Here is a 20,017-nt window from a genome sequence, read left to right as displayed (position 1 = left end):
AAATCACTGCAGTTTTCGACCAGCTTTCTTTGAAGAGGGTATAAAATTCAATTAAGCAGAGAGCTCTTTGGGAAAGTGAGTATCTGATACCTGTCAAGTAGGGGAATCATTATCATTGTATGAAATATATATCAAACACGACTTTCCCTAAACTTGCTTATTTACTACTTTGGTTCATTAGATGTTCCCAAATAAAGCGAAATAAATAATCAAACCCCTCAGCAAATAGGTTCTAAGTTAATAAAACTTTGCTCATCTTGTTTCAAATTAGTTCTTTATTGCAAAAGCGTGAGCTCAGGAAAGCACACAACAGAGTTTGACTGAGACAGAGTTAATGGTTCACGAGCAAGTGCCTAGCAAGGTATTTAAAGAAAAAGTGTGCAGAGTCGCAGCTGAAAGGCAAAATACACGACTCACTTGGCAAACAAGCAGCCGTGGAGCACAAGGAGCACAACCGCAGCGCCAGTGCTGAGCACTGATTTACAGCAAGGCAGACGCAGCTCAGGGGGAGCAGTGGGTCACGCTAGAAAAAGCCTCTGCAAATATCAGTGCATGGGCATTTAAAAAGTGCACTTGCATGGAAAAGAAAAACAAAAACTAAACCACAGTGCTGCCTATGACAGGCACCAGATGCATGCCCGGAGAATGAATCCTATGGTGACCCACCACTTCTTTTGTATCACCCACTGATACACGTGGAAGGAAATCCTCAGGGGCTGAAAGAGGCATCCAGACTGTGCTCAGGTCCTTGGCCTCCGCATGAGACCAGCACGGATGTCCCCTTGTAACCCACCCCCAATCCCAATGGCCCTGGAAAAGAGCTTCCAGTGAACGGTTCACAACAGGTCTCCTTCCCCAACAGCCCAAGAGGAACAGGTCTGTGGAGCAAAAGGGTTTGTGCTGTACCCACACTGTACCCATTTCAGGGCTTTCTTTAGGCCAGCTCTAGCCTGGCCGCACAGCCTGAACACCCATTAGTGGCTGGCACCTATGAGATGGGCTCCATCCATGCCACATGGATCCACCTTGAGCCCTCTGACACCTCTCCAGGATGCAAACCAGAGAGGTGAGTAGCAAAAACTGGGAGATTTGGTCCAAATTTGCGTTTCTGCTCTGATCCCACACCTGGAGTTTTGGTCATATGAACCTGGTGAGATTTCCAAAAACAGGCTGGACAAGCTGCTTCCAACAAATCTCAGGTGTGTCCCATTTCTGAAGCTACCTTAATCATGGGGTAAGCAGCACAGTGAACAGGTGCTTTGCTATCAGACAATTACTAACTTCTTCTAAGCAGCTATTTTCTAGCACTGCCCACATTATTGTTTCCACATTCTTTTCTACCAAGAGATTTTCCAATTTGTCTGGCAAAATAGTCATCTTCCCAAGCAAATGTTACCCAAAAATCTAATAGTGAGCACTCACTCTTAATTAGGAGTTAATAGCAGTTGTTAATAGCAGTTTTCTGCACCTAGACCAAGCAATTATTTTTTTTTTCCAGTAAAGTTTGTAAATTCGGGAGTTTCTGAACCAATTACTCCATAGCCACAGTTTGCAGGGATATCTCTCACCCAAACCTTTTTTCCTTTTGCAAACTGCATTTATCACCCCTGTAATGATAAACCCTGGTGCCTCATATATGTCAGCTATCAGGAATTCATTATTTTGTCTGTGTTATGTTATACCAGTCGGGAGTTATCTTTGCAGCCCACAGGCCAGAATCAAAATCGAATGCGTCAGCTATTTAAAGAAAGTGGAAGCCCCCCCTCCAGCAATTTAATTAAATTTCAGGGAGCATGGCTGGGTTCAGTCCTGGAAAGTTACTGAGGAAGATATGATCCAAGATTATCAGTCAGAAAATAAACTTTTTTTAAAAGTTACTTTCCTTATATAGTCCTGGCAGCTAATATGATTTTAATAAATGTTTTTCTAATGCTAGAAGGACAGCATTTAGGACACCTCAGTTACAAACTGTCTCTTTCATGAAGCTACAAAGAAAACTAATACTATTGCACAGCATTTTTGAGGGCAGATGCTTAGTCTGTAAAGTAAAAACAGCTAAATCATTTATTTCCCAAGGAGGCAAGACTTTATAGGTTGCATATTTACACAATGACTATTACCAGTAGGATCTATTATTTTGCTTGCCTGCCAAGACATTAGCTTTCTTTAAAATTTAAATAAAATTTCTAAAATAAATAGAATGTGGACTTTTTTCCCCAAAAAATTGAACCATGCCAGAGGCTGCAACTTGAATCAAATTCTCTTTTTAAAACCGTTGCATAGAGTTTAAAAAACAAGATTTTGTAAAACCAGGCTTGCAGCTTTTTCTGTTTCATTTGCAAGTATAAGAGTGGAGGAGTGCAATTAAGTAACACAGGGTTTCAAAACTACTATTAATGACTAATACTTTGCTTTAGGTTCTTGTTACAGAAGCTGGAGAAAAACTGATAGGAATTCAGTTTAAACAGAGAAGCAGTCAACTGGAAGCCATAGATGAGTCACGAAAAGCGAACATGAGCAAAACGTGCCCAGTTGTTGCACAGGAAGGCCAAGAGCCACGGACTTGCAACATCCCAGACTTGCTGGGAACATCCCAGCTGCAGGACTCCCGGGAGGAACCGCTCTGCCCGTGGCAGCCCCAACACTGTCCTGCGTAAGGAGGGGAGGAACGGCTCACCGAGCATCCCTGCGACCTGCTCTTCATCACACACAGGGGGTAATTATCTTGGCTGGGATCACCAGTTCAGTAAACAGGAAAAGGAACTGGGTGTGCGGTGAGCTACACCGATCGTGGTCCGCTGTCATCTTCGTTAATCATTCCTCCTGCGGCCCGCAGTCATTTTAGACTGCCTTTGAGAAACCAGAGCCATCCAGAACAGGCACATATGCAATGGATATGCTGCGTGTGCAATTTTGAAGCACGTACTTAAGTTTTATCAAGATGTCTTAAAAGCTAGGGTCCTCTCAAAGTGGGACTTGGGTGGTTTATCTTACATAAAGCCTCTCTCCGAACGATAAGGCACATACCCTTGTCCTAACAGCCCAGCCCAGGACCCCGGGGTCCTATTGGAAACCACCTGCAAGGGCCAAACCCCAAAGACCCTGATACTTTCACGCAGTCAGTGCTACCAGACTGCAAAGCCCCTCCAGAGTGACCTTTGTGGTGAAGAAATCAGAAGTTTTTACTTTCTCCAAGTGCCCGCACGTCAGGTTTGCTCACTGAAAATAAACAGATTTCAAAAGAATGTGCTCACCCACTCAGCACGGGGTAAGGGAGGGTGTTTCTCGGGAGATTGCTGCTCTCTGCCATCAAGACGTTATCTGAGAATTTGAGCAGCGGATTGGGAAAGGGGTTACTGCAGAGCCACAGGAGTTTGAAGCGTTTGGACGCTGGTACTGATCTGCCTGCTCCCAGCTGAAGTCAGCGGGAATGCTGCACAGTGACCCCATCGCAGGACATGTCCCCACGGAAAAGGTCCCTTTGGAATGTGTGAAAAATCAGCCGGGCAGAGATTACCAGCGTTGTCTGGACTGGCCCATTTTTCACTTCCAGAAAGCTAATCTCTACCACTTTAGGCAATTCCTGTATTTAGCCGTGTTCACTCAGCACTAATCCTATATTAAAAAATTAACCCGTGTGTTCTCATGTACGCATAAATGGTGCAAGAGCCACATTCCAGAAAGTGATTCAAAGTGGAATTGCCAAACGACAGTGAACATCGAACATGCCAAACCCAAGACACTGCAAACGGAGGCATCCACCCTGCACAAACAGCACCGCTCCAAGGACGTATTCTTTGTATCACGGGCGAGTTTGGCAGGGGAGACCAGTCCCACAGTATCTTGGTTAAGATACGCTGGTAATTAAGCTACTGCTTTATCAGCGGTGGTCCAAACGACCACTTGTGATATGTAAAATGAAATTCCTTCACTTCTGGTGCGCTCGCTGGGCCTGGGACAGCTGGCCGTGCTCATTTGCTATGGAGGAGTAACATATGTTTTGTTTAATAGAGGAAACAATTGCTGCAGCTATTTTCATGCAACTGTTAGGGGAAGAGCTGCACTTGGGAAATCAGTCTTGTAGCACAGTATTCTTCCCTCCAATTTGCTTTAAATACTTTTGAAGGTAACCACGGGCAATCCACTCCTTGCAACGTGTCCGCAGAGGCATGGAAAATAACCACGGACGCAGTTCTTGGGCATATGAAGCAATACTTAGAAACCTATTTATGGCAAATGATAAGGAGTCAGCGTTAAGTTCAAACTACATAAGGCAGGTTTTCACCACAAAGGTAGTTTTTAACCTTAACCCCTTTTCTTGAGAATTGAGAGCACGTGCCACCAGTTGCTACAGCTTAACAAGTTACTTCTTGTCAAGTGAACGGCGGTTCTCTGGTTATCTGTGCCTAAACTGAGTTAAGCTTAGGGTGTCCCTGTAAGATCAGGCAAGATGAGCAGTCTTTCCAGAGAAAAAAGCAGCACGCTGCTGCTATAAGGAATATACTGCGGGTCACAAAGCAGGTCTACGGCATGAATAGGAACAGAAATTGTCTGTCCAGCCAGCCCATCCAGTTGATCTTAGTCACAAGGACATCTTTTCCTCCCTGCAGACGTGAGAGCATACCAACAAAAAGGAGAAGGTTGTGATGGACTTCACAGAGCACATCCTTCAGTGGAGAAGGGACTGGCATTTGGAGAAGAAGGGGTCTTGGGCAGCAGCACTGGTACTTACTTGACAACTGCGCACTGAAGGAAAAGCGGAGTACGTCACTGCTGCAGGCTCTGGCAGTCAGACAGGACTCACTCCCTGTATTTGAGCAGATAGCTCTTTCCTGAGCATTTTCAAAGCATGGTTCTTGAAAGCCATTGTAGCTAAAGCGTAAACACACCTCTCTTCCATATGGAAATGCAGCAAGTAGTAAAATATTAACGTGACCAAAGCCAACCTTCTGAATTTCTATTTGCTTAGTGAGCTGTTTCTAATTGAAGGTCTTTTCCTCGGCTCTAACAGGTCCGAGTGTGACCCCACCTCCTCCCCGCAGCCCCCCGAGGCCAGTTATCATAGCCAGTGCATGGTAAAAAGCCATTTCCAAGGACAAGCCCAGTCTGACGACGCAGCTTCAGACAGCTAAAGCCCAGCAACCGGGTCGCACACCAGCTACAACACAACTGTCGGGTCAAGTGCGGGAAGGGGGAGACCCTGCGGGGCAGCTGCAGAAGAAAGCAGCTCATTGATCTCCGGCGCCGGCAGCTGACGGGCTCCGCGTCTCTCCGCACGTGCTGCCACTGTATACGGGCAGGGTCGCAGGCAAGGTCACCCAGATGGACCCAAGCCGCAGCGCAAATACAGGCTTTCTGGTAGGAAAGAGTGGGAGCTTTCTCCCCATCCCACTTTGGCACCCGCGTTCGGGGAGGGGAGCAAAGCGGGATGGCCTGAAAAACCGTTTTGACTCAGAGCCTGCTCACAAAAGGCATTACTCACCCTGCAGACTCAGATTTTATCCAGCCCAGCAGCGCATTTCACTTTCTTCAGTCACTGCTCGCACTTGGACTTTACCCCCATTTTTGATTGTTTGCAATACAATGCCAACACAGCAAAACACATCCATCAAGCACACTAGTATTAGAAAGGAAAATGTTATTACCTGGAATAGTCCCCTTTAGCTTCCTACAATTGAAAAACAGTGACAGAATTAAAACATGATCTCTTCAAAAGTCCTCGATTTTCCCAGCATTGTTCACTTCCCCACTCCCACAGCTCCGTGGCCAGATCCCGACCCCAGTTACACTCAGTGCAAAGCATGGAGACTGCCTGCATGTATTCAAGAACAGAACTTAGCCCTTCCAGCACTTCCAGCTTTAGATTATCTACCTATACCATAAATAAAACTGCTTCCAAAATGGGGATGAATTTCACATTGCAAATCAAATATCACTTTTACTGCATGAAAAGTGAAATACAATTCTCTCTCCAGCCGACCACATCCAGCTAAAGGTTGGCTTTACAAGCAGGTCAGCAGTTGAGAGGAATTGTGCTCACTCGAGGTGAAAACAACAGTTCAGGCAGATCAAGCCACTTCAACTTTCCTGTAGCATTTTGTCACTGAGAACGCAGTAGGGAAAAAACCGCAATGTTTTAAAGGTAGAATTTGATTTTATAGAAAGCGGTAAACAACCAGAGTTTAAGTCTGAGAACAACAAAACTTGATTAAGGAGAAGAAAAACTGACATAATATATTTCAACATAACAGAAGTATCAAAAACATATGCTCTGAAAGATTCACAGGCATAATACAGCAAATTTAGCTACAGCATTATACTCTTTTCTTCCCAGATCTCCAGAACATATTTAAATTAGAATAAGTGATAAATTAGATGGAAACCTGCCCAAATAAATGACTTCCCTTGATGAGTTTTTCCTCTTTCCTTCCCTCTTTCACTTTAAAATTCCTCAAATAAGTATTTCTCACTTGCCTATGAGAAAAATAACTCCCCAGTTTTTCAGCTTCCCCCCCACACCCAGCTGCAGAGACTATAAACAACGCTGAGTGGTCTTGTCTTTAGAGAGGACAAAAACAGACAGGCAGAATGCAGCCGAGCTAAAACAAGTCCAGGTCACCGGTATCAAAAAGCCGACCAAACGCAGGAGGAAGAGGCGCTTACCTGCAAAATCAGGGCTGCCAACTTGAAGACGGTCTCGCTTTCCACTTCAATCTGCCCCTGTGCAGGGAAAGAGCAGAACGTGAACCCTGCGCGCCCCGCCTCGCAGCGCCAGCGCCGCCGGGACCCGCTCCGCCGGGACCCGCTCCGCCCGGCTCTCGGTGCCGGCTCTCGGTGCCGGCTCTCGGTGCCGGCTCTCGGTGCCGGCTCTCGGTGCCAGACCGACGCTCCAGCAAAGCGAGTTCCGCCCGCGGGAGGCGGCGGGGCCGGAGTCCCCTCCCCGCGTCCCCTTGGCTGCGACCCCCTTTTGTGAGCGCGTACACACACACACACACACACCCCGTGGCAGCGCCTTTCCTCCTCCCCCCAAACCCTGCTCTCGCCCTCGCATGTTTTCTTTACAAATCTTTTATTGCATTTTACGGGACGCTGCTTTGCGTTATTGCATCTGACTCTGCACGCCTCGTCAGGGACCTGATCCCGCAACACTGCGAAAACACACGGAAAAAACTTGCCGTGAAGCAGGGAGGCAGGGTTGAACGAGAGGTATTTTTATGGCTTGAAACATGCCACCTCCTCAGGGCAGGGACCGCAGTTCTTTGTTGTGATAGTGGTACGCACACCCCTGATGCTAGATAAGTAATACTTACTAATCAGAAGGATAGCTAACTAAGTTTCCTTTGCCCCACACAGTCTGGATCTTACAGCCTCCAGTTCTTGCAAGTACGCTGGAGTTGTAGTGCAATGTTCAGAAAAACTGCATAGATCCCCACGCTGGGAATCTCCTGTGTCTTGACCCCACTCCTGACAGCACTATGCACTCAGTGACTTCAGAGGCGTGCAGCTGATAAATGCCAAAACATCAAAACTATACAAGGATCCTCTTTTTCCTGTTTGCAAGCTTAAATGCAATCTTTCAAAGTTAGTTTCTTACAAGCAAAAACCCTTGTCTTGGTTCTATACTGGGACCAGCAGTAACACTAGAAGAGTAAAGGAGATACAGTTGGACTCCGGTTATCAAAGCTACCCCTTACACCTACTGTGCCCTGCAAACTGTGTATAAAGGACAACACTGAGCCCATGAACAACCCCAAGAACACAGGGGGTTGTTTTTTTTGTTTCCTTATTGACCTTCTGCAAGTGAAGGTAGTGGACACGATGCCTGTCTCCTGCCACTGAGATCCCAACACATCCTCTGTCCCCAGGATCTGTTGGCTGAATGAGGGGACAAAGCAGACCGAAAGCTGAAATAGTGCCAAAACCAGGGTAGCAGGAAGATCTACAGAATTACATACAGATACAGGGAAATGACATCTTGAAATATATAGAGCACATCTGGAGCTGACTAATTTACCACAGCTGCAGGTCTGGCCCACAGAGACTAAATTCAAAAGCGAACAAACAAATAATTCAATTTTCATGGAAAGGAAGTTTTTTTGCCAGCTTTGTCAATAAAACATTCCAGCAGCAGCGCTCCCCCAGGCTGCTCCACAACAGCAGACCAAGAGGAATTTCCCCTTCCCAACAGGTGTGGCAACAGCTATGCAGAAGTAGCCTCCAAAGCATTCCCAGACATATTTTATTAGAAGAGGAGGGGCGCATCACAAATTAGGAGGAAAAAAAAAAATAGCTTCAAGTTCATCCTTCCTTCAGATCTCTTTCATGCTTATGCTTAAGAGAAAAGGCAAGGATTGCAGCCCAGAAACTCTTCACATAGGTGCAATTTTAAGGCAGTTTGTTACTTCCAGGTCTGTATCTGGTTAGTCTTTGTCATGCACATCCAAGCTGCCTTTTTTTAGCTTAAATTGCATTTGCTCAAACAGCCTCTGAGGCCAACTGCGGCAGTGGGAGGATTACGAGAGATCAGGTCATCCCAGCACCGCGCTCCGCTGCACCGGCAGGCAGGGAACCCAGACATGAGAAAATGCCATCGCAGGGAACCTCTGCTCAGCAGGAAAAACGGGCTCTAGTTCAGCAAAACTGCCCCTGGACCACAAAATCAGGGAAAACAGGGCCAGAAGGGACCTTAAAAGCTCATCAGCAAGACCATCTCCCTGCCCCAAGGCGGAATCAGCTACATGCAGCTCATCACCTCTTAAGCGTACAAGAAACTCAGGGAGATTTAACTACCCAAATGCAATTCTCAGATCAAAGGCCCTCTTCTCTTTGTTGCTGGCTCCAAGAACACTCGGTGAGCTACTGCAGCAGTGAGTCTCTGCTGACCCATAGCAATAGCTGCTGCTGGCATTACAGGGGTGTTTGGGACTTAATAACCAAGCACCTCTTCACTTTTCATCTTCAAAGCACCTCACAATCATTAACTAATTAGCAACAGTAATTACGAGGCTGCTTTTCTGTGTTTATTTACTTGGTCCTAAATACAAGCGTTAAGAAACTCTGGTCACTTTACTAGGCTGCTACGGCATTGCCACAAATGTAAAAAGTGATCCCACAAACCATTTAGGGTTTTAGGAGACCAAACAGGCTGAAGGGGGACTGCCTTCTTCAGGTGATGAAGTTTCAGTCTTTGCTTTCATGACGAGGGTTTTGCTGTGCCAATGTCCTCAGTTTCAAACACGTTTGCTCAGAAGCTGTGTTGAGGAGCGAAGAGGTAAGAAGGTCTCCCCCTAACCTGACCTCCCTCAAACAAGACACTGAAGGTGTCTTGACCAGAGCAAAGGGGACGAACAGGACACCCCAGGTGCAGGGCTGCCACCACAGCTCTCCAGCTGCTGCAAACCTTGGAACAGGGTGGACCAGCCTTAATTATCACATATCACCATACAATAACAGTGGCAGGAGATTGGGGCCACTCTGAGGGAGGTTCCGCACCAAAAAAAAAAAAACCACCACCCAAAGAGAAATCAGGAGAACCCCTACCCTTTAAAGGGGCTAAAAATCAAAGAAGAAAAGAGACACAGGGAGGCAAAGGGACTGCCCTGAGGTCAGCAGTAGCTAAGTAGCAGAGCGAGGATTTGAAACAAGGGATCCCAAAGCCCAGCTCAGCCTTTATCTAACAGACGAATGCTATACAAGTGACAGTCTCTTGGAGAGTTCCCTCTGAGCCTAGAATTATTTTCCATCATAATATAACATTATTTGCCATCTGGTTCCCCAACTGGCCATTGCTATAATGTAATCCAGCCCTGGGCTGTCAAGGAGTTTGGACAGACCTTGGATTGACAGAAACCCATCTAGCGATACCTGTCACTCAGGAGTGCAGGACCGCGACTCTTCCCACTCACTCAGGCAATATTTTGAACCATCCTTCTGTCCCCGAGGCTGGCGGACGGGGGTCACTGTTTTAGCATCGCTTTAACAGCAAGGTCAGATTTCAAAAATAGATGGGGAAAAATGTCTGTAAGAAGATTCATTTTCAGTGCCTGCAATTGCCAGGGTGATTTAAGCAGAGACCTCAGCGAGCAGGCGGGGGCCCTGGGAGCCAGGGCAGCGAGTGCTCTCACGGCCGCGTGTTGAAGATGAAGATGGAAGGTTTTCCTAGATTTATCCCCAAGTGAGAACAAGGTCACTAGCGCGAGGTTAAGTAGATGGATGTAATTCAGATAATGGAATCTGAATCTCCTACATTTGAGATGTAAATAAGTTTAAACAGACTAGCGGGTGCAGCTCCAGGGAGAGTATGAAACTGGTATTTTTCAATTAGAGTTTGCACAGGGACCAATCATTTTAACCAGCGAGACCGATTCAGCCCCTCGTGCGGCTCTCCAAAAGGCCACAGGCTTATCTAAACACTGCATTTGGTCCAGCGGATTCAGGTGGTGGCTTTTGTCATACTGACAAACATCAGAATAATAAAAGGTTGTAGCAGATGTCCAAACCGGGCGGCAATTGCTGTAGAGCAGGAATAGGTCACTATCTCAGCAGCTAGTAAAGACCAACTCCTGCCTTCAGTGCCCATGGGCAGAATTTAGCCCCCGATTCAGATAGGAGGCTCAAGTCTTTTGCTGCACAGACATAGACTTACCAATGTGATAAAAATCACAAGGCTTGGTCATGAATAGAGCAGTGAACCATCATTAGACACAGCAACAACACTAGAATTTACTGTCACAGAGGTACAAGTCTGAAATCCTGATGAAAACACAGATCAAGAATGAAGACAGTCAGATGAGCATTGACTGTGCTAAGCAAATCTTTAGACTGTAAACACAGATTAAAGCAGATTACAAAAAATAAGCAACACAGGAACTGTCATGTTTAACTCTTCAGACCCAGAACAAGAAATGAAAACTGATACGGTTTCTTCAAAGCACACACAACCTCCAGAGGTTAAAGACTGACAGCAAAAACATTTCACATGGAGATTTGAGAACTGAGATGCTAACAAACCTCTTCCCTCAAACCAACCCCTTAAAAAATTTATATTAACCAAAGACGCCCCCAAATACACACACGCTATGATTGAATAGCCTCAAGACAGCCACAATATTGAGTATAATTACCCATGATTACTGAAAGGTGATTAAAACAAGCTGAGAGAAAGAAGGCTGCAATTAGACAGAGGGAAAGGAAAGACCCAAATGCCTACAAGAAGGTGTTCAAACCGAGGGAGGCAATTAGCTGGGTGTGGACGCAGCACAAGTGAAGAAAGCCATGCCAGCGCCCGTGCCCTTACCCAGCACCGCCGTGATTTCCCCCAAGGGATCCCGTATCCCCGCAATGTGTCCTGACAGCCAGACGATGCAAAGGCAGGTCCCTGCAGTGCAGAAAGCTTAGCAGCTTTTCAGCATTTAAGGCTTCTTTGGGAGCAGAGGCTGCAGCAAGGCGGCCCGAGCTCCTGGGAGGGGTTGTTGGCCACAACCTGTTACACGACACAAGTTGAGCAGCGCAGCAGTAACTAGGTCAGGCAAATTCAACAACTCGCTCTGTCGGTGCGGCTGCACTGGGTAATTACACCAAGGAGACAAACAATGGCAGCAAACGAATAATCCTCCAACTTTAGAGCACCCGTCCTGATTACCGGCATTCACACCTAGATCTCAATCCCGGTGGTGTCACCTGCTGTTCACGATGCCCTGCGATGCACCAGACACCCCATCCCCATCCTGCACTGGAAACTCCAAACTTTGCTGAGCATCTCAACTGGGACTAATTTCCCAAAGACAGAAATGCCAGGCTGAGAAAAAGCACAGCAAAGCAAGCATCCGCCTCCAGCACATTAGGGAGGGAAAGCAAAGCTCTAAGCCAGCAGGAGATGCAGAATACGAGCCCTTATAGGAGCAAATTAAAGGTTAGTCCTTCTGACCCTCCTCAGAAGGGCACTTCAGATTTGCACTCATGCTGCATTTACCCCATGGGGAGCGCAGCCTGGATGGCTCAGGAGGCCTCACAGCTGCTTCACCGCATTTACATGGTCCATGATATCTCTAATTTCATCCATTAAGCCCCACAGCCCTTCCTACCCACATGTGAGAGAGACCATGTCCTGAGACCAAACACAGCTCAGTGCACGTGCAGCGGCCACCACAGCTCTCTCCTGGCAGGACCTGCCGCTTCCCACCTCAGCAGCTTAGGCCAACCCAGCCAAAAAAAGAGCTGGTAGTGCCTCGTGGTGAGCAAAAGCTTCAGGTTTCTCTGTTACACCCTTTTTTTGCTGCCAGCCACCCTCATCCATTTCCCTTGCTTGCATCTTGTGCTTCAGCCAGCACTTAGGTGAAACTCCAGGGACAGCAGCAGCTACTCTGAGACTTGTCTACGCAGTTCGGTGCAACAGGAGCACATTTAGTGCTGGTTTTTTTGCATTAATATAAGAGTAAAAGCAGAGAATGGGGGAAGGACATAAAGACTTCCCTGTTTGCAAGCCAGGATATACAGTAAGTGTCATTAGGCTTAACATATAATCACAGCCTTTCGCTTTCCTACCGCAGCACCATGGTGAGATACCCAACACACACCAACAACAGAAGTGGCTGAGCTGTCACAGCATCTTCACCCTGTGGCCAGGAGATCAAAGGTGCAAAACTCTTCATCACAATTAACACCGGTAGTTAGATCCAGGAGGTGACGACTACGTCATGAGATGCAAGGTATGAAACTGGCTACAGACCAGCTGAGCCTTCTATGCAATGGATCAGCCCAGCTGGGATGCAACCTACACCTCCCCTGGCAAGAGCCTGAACAGGTCCCGGGAGCACCATCACCCTTTACAGCAGGCAATTTTGGACCAACCTCAACTGCTCTCAAAGGTGCTGTGTTGAGTCCCTTGACTATACCCACACCATGGCCAAGCCCCTCCCCAAGCCACCAGCACAGCCCCATGTGAGGTCTCCTGGGGTAACGAGTAGGGGGGCCCTATGGAGATCTGCCAGCTTACATCAGCATAGGGGTCCTGCCTCCTCCTCCTCCTGTCACGTTTTGTTCACAACTTTAACCATGCTCCATCCTTCTCATCTGCTGACATGCTGCTGGGGGGTTTGGGCCACGGAGGTGGTTGCCAGCAGCCATGGACGATAACAGTCCTGAAGTGCAGAAGGCCAACTGGTCCTGCTGATCCTCATCCTGGGCTTTACAAGTGCCATCTTTGGGAGCAGAACAGCAAATACAGGCAATGGACAGGACGTATTTTAATAGCCTTGGCTAGGATCAGACTACACTGTGTTACGAGGCTGTATGGAAATGCTCCCCTCTCTCTAGAGACGGGGGAGAATTAGGAAATATCTGTTATAAAACTTTCGAGAGCTCTCTGATATATGACCACTTCGCTCTCCATGAGCTGGAAGCCAGCCAGACTTTATGCTCACACCAGGGGTCTGTTTCAACAACTCTTCTTGGTAAGCACTGATCTTCAGGCTGCCAAGTGCTCACAAGCATTGCTGTTCATGAAGCTATCACGGTTACAGACTCTTCTGAAAACTTCCATTTCCTTTAACTTTTCTCTTTTTCTTTTTTTTTAAAGCAATTCTTGCAAGTCCTTGAAAAAAAAATGGGAAATTAAATAAATAACCCCCCGACACCCAAATATAGAGAGGGAAAGGGGAACACAGCCAACTTGACCAAGATTTTAGTTTACAGAACGTATTTTAAGGACTGGCAAAGAGTCAACCGTATGGCTGCAGAGCTATATGGAGGTTAGTTTTAATGCATAATAAACTTGACAGTGCTTCGCTAGCCAAGTAGGGTGTTATTTTTTCAAACTTGGCTGTTTTGAAAGAAAAGACTAATTTATCTTTCCAAATTTATCACCAACATGTGCGTGACCAGTTCTGACCCACCTCCTTAAAAGTATCCCAGCTATGGTCATGGGCTGTGCAATAACACACTGAACATGTTACAAAGCTCCCCTATCCCCGTGCAAACACAATGCTGCGATACCCATTTCACCTCAAACTAAGTGCTAGGCTTTCGCTATTTTAAATTCCAGCTGTACAGTAGATTTCAGAGATTGCTATAAATCTAAATCCAGCTTTTTACAACCAGTGACAGGAGACAAAGCTCTTAAATTGAAGTTGTCACCACTAAAGGTTTTCAGGTAGCAGTTCTCAAAGTCTTGAAAAAGAGGCATGTAGGAAAACAGAGCCCAGACGTACACAAAACACCCTTCCAGCCATTGCATTCTCCCAAAATACACATAGATAAACAAGACGCCGGGAGGCCCTTCCATAGACCTGGAGATCTAAGTTTTACCAGCTCCCACCTCCTGCTCCGTGGCCCAAGCTGGTCCTGGCAGCGGATGCAGCTTCTCCAAGCTCCAGCCCAAAGAGCACGGATGCTGGAGAGCAGGAGCCAGGCAGCTGGCTGGACCACACAGGACTGAGAGGGCCTTGGGACTGCAGCATCAGAGCAGGGGAAAAAAAATGGGCAGCTCAACATGAAAGGATGGTAGGGCGAGAGTGCTGGCAGCATTTGTTATATCGGCTGGAGGCCAAGGCTTATGCACGCACCAGCGGTGAGGAAACACCAGGCGCTCTTAGGAGTGGAAGAGCAAATGTTGTATTTGGTTCATATGCCAGGAGACACGGGGAGGGCAAGGCCAGCAAATGCTGAATGGGTGGTGTTGGCAAATCCCGCAGAGGAGGTTTATTCTCCAGGCGCGTAAAGCAGTGTTACGTTACACCGTTCAGAAGGAAGATGGTGCGGTGGTGGGTTAAGATGGGGGTGCAGTGGAAAGGAGCAGCCACGGACGCCTCGCGCTCAGTGCACAGCGATTCTTTGCTCTGGGTGCAGAACTGTAACGCTGCTAAAACGTGATTTGCAAAAGAAAAAAATAAGGTCTCAACCATCTTGTGCTTTAGGCAAAGGTCCCCCTTGGGGACCCACTGGGTCCCCAGCTGCTCGCAGGGGCTGAGGGCAAGGCAGTAGAGGATGCACAAACCTGGGATGTGGCAGCAAAGGTCCCAGAGGCCCAAAGGAGCTTTGACTGTATAGAAGAGCACGGAGGTGGGGGAGTGGGTGACAAGTAGAAAGAAATACATTTTTGGCAGCAGAGATTTTATTGTCTATCTTGCCTCTCCCCTGCCAAAACGTCTACAGAAATTGCAAAATGCACAAGCCCCAAACTCCTCCAGCCCTTGGCAGGGAAAAGTGGCACCAGATTTGCAGAAATGAACAGAGAGATTTGCAGGAAGGAATGTGGAGTTGAAAGGTGAGAAAGAGAAGCGTGGCTGTGTACTACAGAGCACCAAGCTGGCCTTCTCTGTTTTCAGAAATTTTATGCAGGTTTTTTCCCTTTTTTAAAAAAATTATTATACTTTGTAATATTTATATAATTATTAATATATTTAATATACTATATTCTTTATTCTGAATTTTTATTCAGCTGGGAGCAAAACCTCTCTAGAGTCATCTGGGGCAAGACGGCCAACACACACTGCTCAGCAGCTCCAGCCTAGGCTCAGGAGATGCTGGACTTCGTTAGAGATACACCGTTCTCTATGGTTAGATACAGCCACTTACAGGATTTCACACACAGGATTGCCCACAGATCTCTCGAAGAATACCGTAAATACGTTTATGATGCAGCCTTCAAACCTCGTAAGCCATGGATAAATCCCCTCCAGAGGATTGGCATGAAGCTTCGCCAACGCACCGGCTGTGTTTGCCCAAGCCTTCGGGTGGCTCTCGTGGTGCGTCCTACACACTGGCAGGAGCCCTGACGTGCACCATCTCGCACACAGGGCAACATCACCCTCTCACCCTCTGCTCAGGAAACCGTAATTTTCCTTTAAAGCATCATTTGCCTTTAAAGCACGCAAGCCACAGAAGCACGGGTACCTACACACTGCTGTGCTGTCAACACATGCCAGCGCTTCACAGAATGTCTAAGAGACACAAACTCCTTCAAGCCTCTGCACCACCCTGGATCTGGGCTCTTCCACCCACTGTGTCCCCTGTGGGGAACAAGCTACTGTGAAAACTTTGGAAACAGCTTTGTGAAAGCAAAAAACACGACTGGCTTTTAAGCAATCTTATCCATGCAGGTCTTCTCACACCCCAGCATCGCAGCATTTATCCTCTGAGCCACATTCCTGGCCCACACAGAGCAGAAGCTTCTTGCAAAGATCCAGGTTCGGATACAGCCCCGGTAGGGCATCCTCCAGCACACCTCGTGCATTGAGGAGCACCCCAGAGCACACGGGCTGGGCGTAGGTTGCTGCTTTTTAAGATACTGGGGTTTCCTCACTCATGCAGCAAGGAAAGGAGGAAAAAAAAGAGAAAAGCTAAGCTGAGCCAGGTCTAACCTTCCGGAGCTGGATTAACAACTGAGAAATGCCAGGGAACATTCCTCACTGTCATCAGCGAGCATCAGTCATTTGCTTCACCGGAGCCGGGGATCTGCTTGTATTGGGGAACCAACACCGCCCGTCCCGCACCCGGCACCTCCTTCCCCGCAGCACAACGGGGCCCGGCAGCACCACGGGAGCACACACAGTGTGCGAGTGCATCCGAGGTGCCTTGCTGCGTCCTCTTGCCGACATCCCGTGGGCTTAAATACGAGAATTTGTCCCGTGTGCACTTCATGCACTACTTGAAACTTGGAGACTGACCATAAGTTTACCAAGTAGGATAAAATATTTTTAAAAGACCTAATTTGAAGGTTAAAAGCCACTGGACCAAACGTATCTCGAAAGTAAATAAACTGGCTTGTGTTGAAGTTGCTGCAGGCTTCTACTGAAGCCAGGCTGCGAAGCCACCCAACACGAAGTGCTGCAGGCAGAGCCGGGGCTCTCGGCTTTCGTTACGTGCCGAGTCGCTTGGCGCTGCCCGCAGAGATCCTTCTCTCAGGAGGACGCGATGTTCCTTGTCCCTCCACTGCCCACAGAAACTGGACATGACAGAAAGCCTTCTCTGCTTCTGGCAGTTTTGCTTGCAGGAACAGGGAAGCAACTTTGGGTTGCTACCAATTAGAGCACACACCTTGCAAGCCGTGGGGGGAAAATACGAACCAGCCTTCATTCAAACCTCTCCCAGCTCCCGAAGCCCTGAACTGAACTGGAGGATGCACAGCCTGCCTATTGCAGCACTCCGTGCATCGTCAGCGCTTCACGTGCTATCAGCACTTCATTTCAGTAGTATGAGGTTATGCTGCTTGAATAATATTTATCCAGGCCAGAAGTGACTCCTTATTAGTTTGATGACATGCATGTCTATGATCAGTGAGGGAAGGTTTTTTACACTTCTCTCTTCCTTTGCTTTCTTTTATGCTTTATGCATATACATAAACACATATACTTGCACCAAATGTTTTGATGTTGACAGCATTTGTTTCAATAACAGTGGCATTTTTCACATTCCATCCTAAAACCAGACCCATTTTCCAATTCCAAAATTATTTGCGCTTTCTGTTTGAAGTGCTCCAGTTTTCCCTAAAAGGATGACTACAAGTTGCCAAGACGCTTCATTTAAAATGGCAGATAGGCCAAATGGAGATTTGCTTTTTATTAATCTTAACCAGTGAGGCCCCAAGTTCTTCAAGCATCTTTAAAACTTTAGCATTTTGTAAAAAGGCCCCAATTTCCTCCACTCCTCCAGAAAGCAATTCCTGTCACAACTCTGCCATTAATCACCTCAGGTTTCTGATCCCACCATAAAATAACGAAGACTGGATACTGAATAAGAATCCTCTAAAATATGAAGCATATTAAAGGTGAAAACTTTGGCCAGCTACATCAAGCTCCACCAGCTAATGATAGAGGATTATTTTCCAAGAAAAGGTTATAAGAACCGAGTGACCCTTTTAGATTGATTGAACGAACAAGCTAAAAAAAAAGCCAGATATCTGAGTTTAACATTAACTGGACAATCCCAGAAACATCAGGCATTGCTAGAGTCAAGTTCCTCGAACTGCAGCTGCTACCGCACCGCTGGTTATCAGGGGCATGCCCAAGGTGGCTGCCACGCCACCCTTTTTTCAGACCAAGGTGCATCTGCAGCAGATCAACCTTATTTTTTAAGATTTTGGCTACCATATCATGAAGTAACTTTTAAAAATATGTTCTACCAATTCAAACATTTTAAGAAAACAGTGGAAGCTTCTTAACCAGAGAGTAAATATGAGAAGTATTTCAATAACTACTTTTGATTACTACTTTATAGGTTTTATTACTTTACTACTTCACTGAATTAAGGCAGGAAATGAGGGAACTAGGAACGAAGTTCACAACATAGGACCTTCCTCACAGGGCTTTTGTTCTTGAGACAAGTTTGACTTGAGATCAGTAAAGAGATGCTTGCCTTGAGCATTTACTATGTGACATATAGGATACACCACTGAGACAGAGCCTACCTGCAAAGTTACAACCCAGATTTCAAACAACTTTAAAGCTTTTGAGTATTTAAGTGAGCACACCGCGGGGCCATGAAAACAGGACAAGGAAAACTTCATCATGCTTATCCATTTGCTTGAAGCATCAGCATTTAAGTGAAGGAGGAGAGAAACCACGCTGAGATTTTAATACTTCAATAAGACCTAGAAATTAGACGCAACTCCTAGCGAGTTTGCAGGACCCTGTAGGTGGCAGAGGAGCAATACAAGGGAGAGGCACAACAAGGAGCTCCAAAGGAACACTGTGGCTTACCTGGTGCACACAGGACTTGGCATTCAGAAAGAACAGCTCAACCGTAGTTTTGTCCTTGAGAAAGGAAATACTTTCAATGTAGAACCTGAAAATTAAAAAAACCCAAACAGTTACTTTCTTGAATAGGTTTCATCTTCCTCCCAAATCATTTTATTTCCTCAATGTTTTGTTCTCTAGCAATAAAATGGTACAGAGGAACTATGAGCTACTGCACTTAATTTCCTGCCTATTAGGAGGGAACAAGCAGAAAATCATGGGCCGACAGGGAACGACAAACTCCTTGTTCAATAGATTGTAGATATCTGATGACTTTTCATCCCAACCCTGTCGAACGTGAAAGCAGCAAAGCCCATCGCTCCTACGCAGATAAAAACACAGAAGTGAAAAGGTAACTCCAGACGCACATTGCAGGTCAGGAAGCCGGCCAGACGCTGTGGAAGAGAGGGCTGGCAGCCATGCAGGACCATCTTTCCTCCGGGAGGAGAGCGCAGCTACGGGCTGAGAACCATTAACTTTGCTCCAAGCAAACAGGGACAAGCAAAAAACCACATGAGGAATGCTTTGGGGTCAGCTCCGTCCCATCGGGCACATCCATCCTAATGACAATGGGAGCCCCAAAACCAGGGGTTTACATGGAAGGGCTGCAGCTGGCTCAGCCTTACAGGCACCACTCTGCACAGTGCTCGCTGCCTTCCTCCCCGTCTGTCCCTGGCTTCCTCTTCCCAGGGCCATGGGTGCATCACTGAGGCACGCACCAACAAAAGCAATCCCATTACTGGTTACTCTGGCCCAGCCAAGGTTAGCAGATAGGTGCCAGTTTGTTATAGAGCTGCACCAAACACCACGTATGCCACTGGCACTCTGCAAAAATCGCACACAACCCGTCTGTGCGCTTCTCTGACTCACTCGGGGCATCAAACCAAACAGCTCTGAGATGCATCAAACGGTCCGGAGAAAACACATTTATAATTTGAGGAGCACGGAACTGCAAAGTCAGTTTAAAGAGAGACAAATTTGTGTGAACGTGGTCCTGTCAATCCTCCTTTAGCTGGATCTGAATGCAGGATACCTGTGCTTCAGCTCCTTGGGGAGGATGAATGCGTTGGGTCCAGACTCTCCCACCCGATGCTAGACAGAAGGTACACTTTTTTTTCCAGCCAAGACTTTTCAAGCAAAGACTTGGGCCACCACCACCTCTGCCCCAGCAGTGCAGACCACGCCAGGGCTTCTCAATGTCTCGCCTTTGATAGCAGGAGGGTTGGATGGCCAACACAGGGCACGTAGCCCACTGTGTTTATCAGAACCAGGCCAATCCCTCCCGC

At 47.0% G+C, this 20,017-nt stretch overlaps 1 protein-coding gene across 1 annotated transcript in view; it reads right to left on the bottom strand.

Moving 5' to 3' along the window:
* Window positions 1–20,017, bottom strand: part of FRMD4B (FERM domain containing 4B) — an 87,070-nt gene that overhangs the window by 37,951 nt on the left and 29,102 nt on the right. Inside the window, exons 5-7 of the mRNA XM_075158647.1 lie at window positions 18,696–18,780; window positions 6,664–6,720; window positions 5,646–5,668 (exon numbers count right to left, since the gene is read on the bottom strand). Of these exons, the coding sequence (XP_075014748.1) occupies window positions 5,646–5,668; window positions 6,664–6,720; window positions 18,696–18,780 (165 nt within the window). The remainder of the gene's footprint in view (window positions 1–5,645; window positions 5,669–6,663; window positions 6,721–18,695; window positions 18,781–20,017) is intronic.

The sequence above is a fragment of the Calonectris borealis genome, chromosome 10, assembly GCF_964195595.1.
Source record: "Calonectris borealis chromosome 10, bCalBor7.hap1.2, whole genome shotgun sequence".
In the NCBI taxonomy this organism is placed as follows: Eukaryota; Metazoa; Chordata; class Aves; order Procellariiformes; family Procellariidae; genus Calonectris; species Calonectris borealis.
Note: the sequence above shows the minus strand (reverse complement) of the source record. Positions and strands in the feature narration are given on the sequence as shown.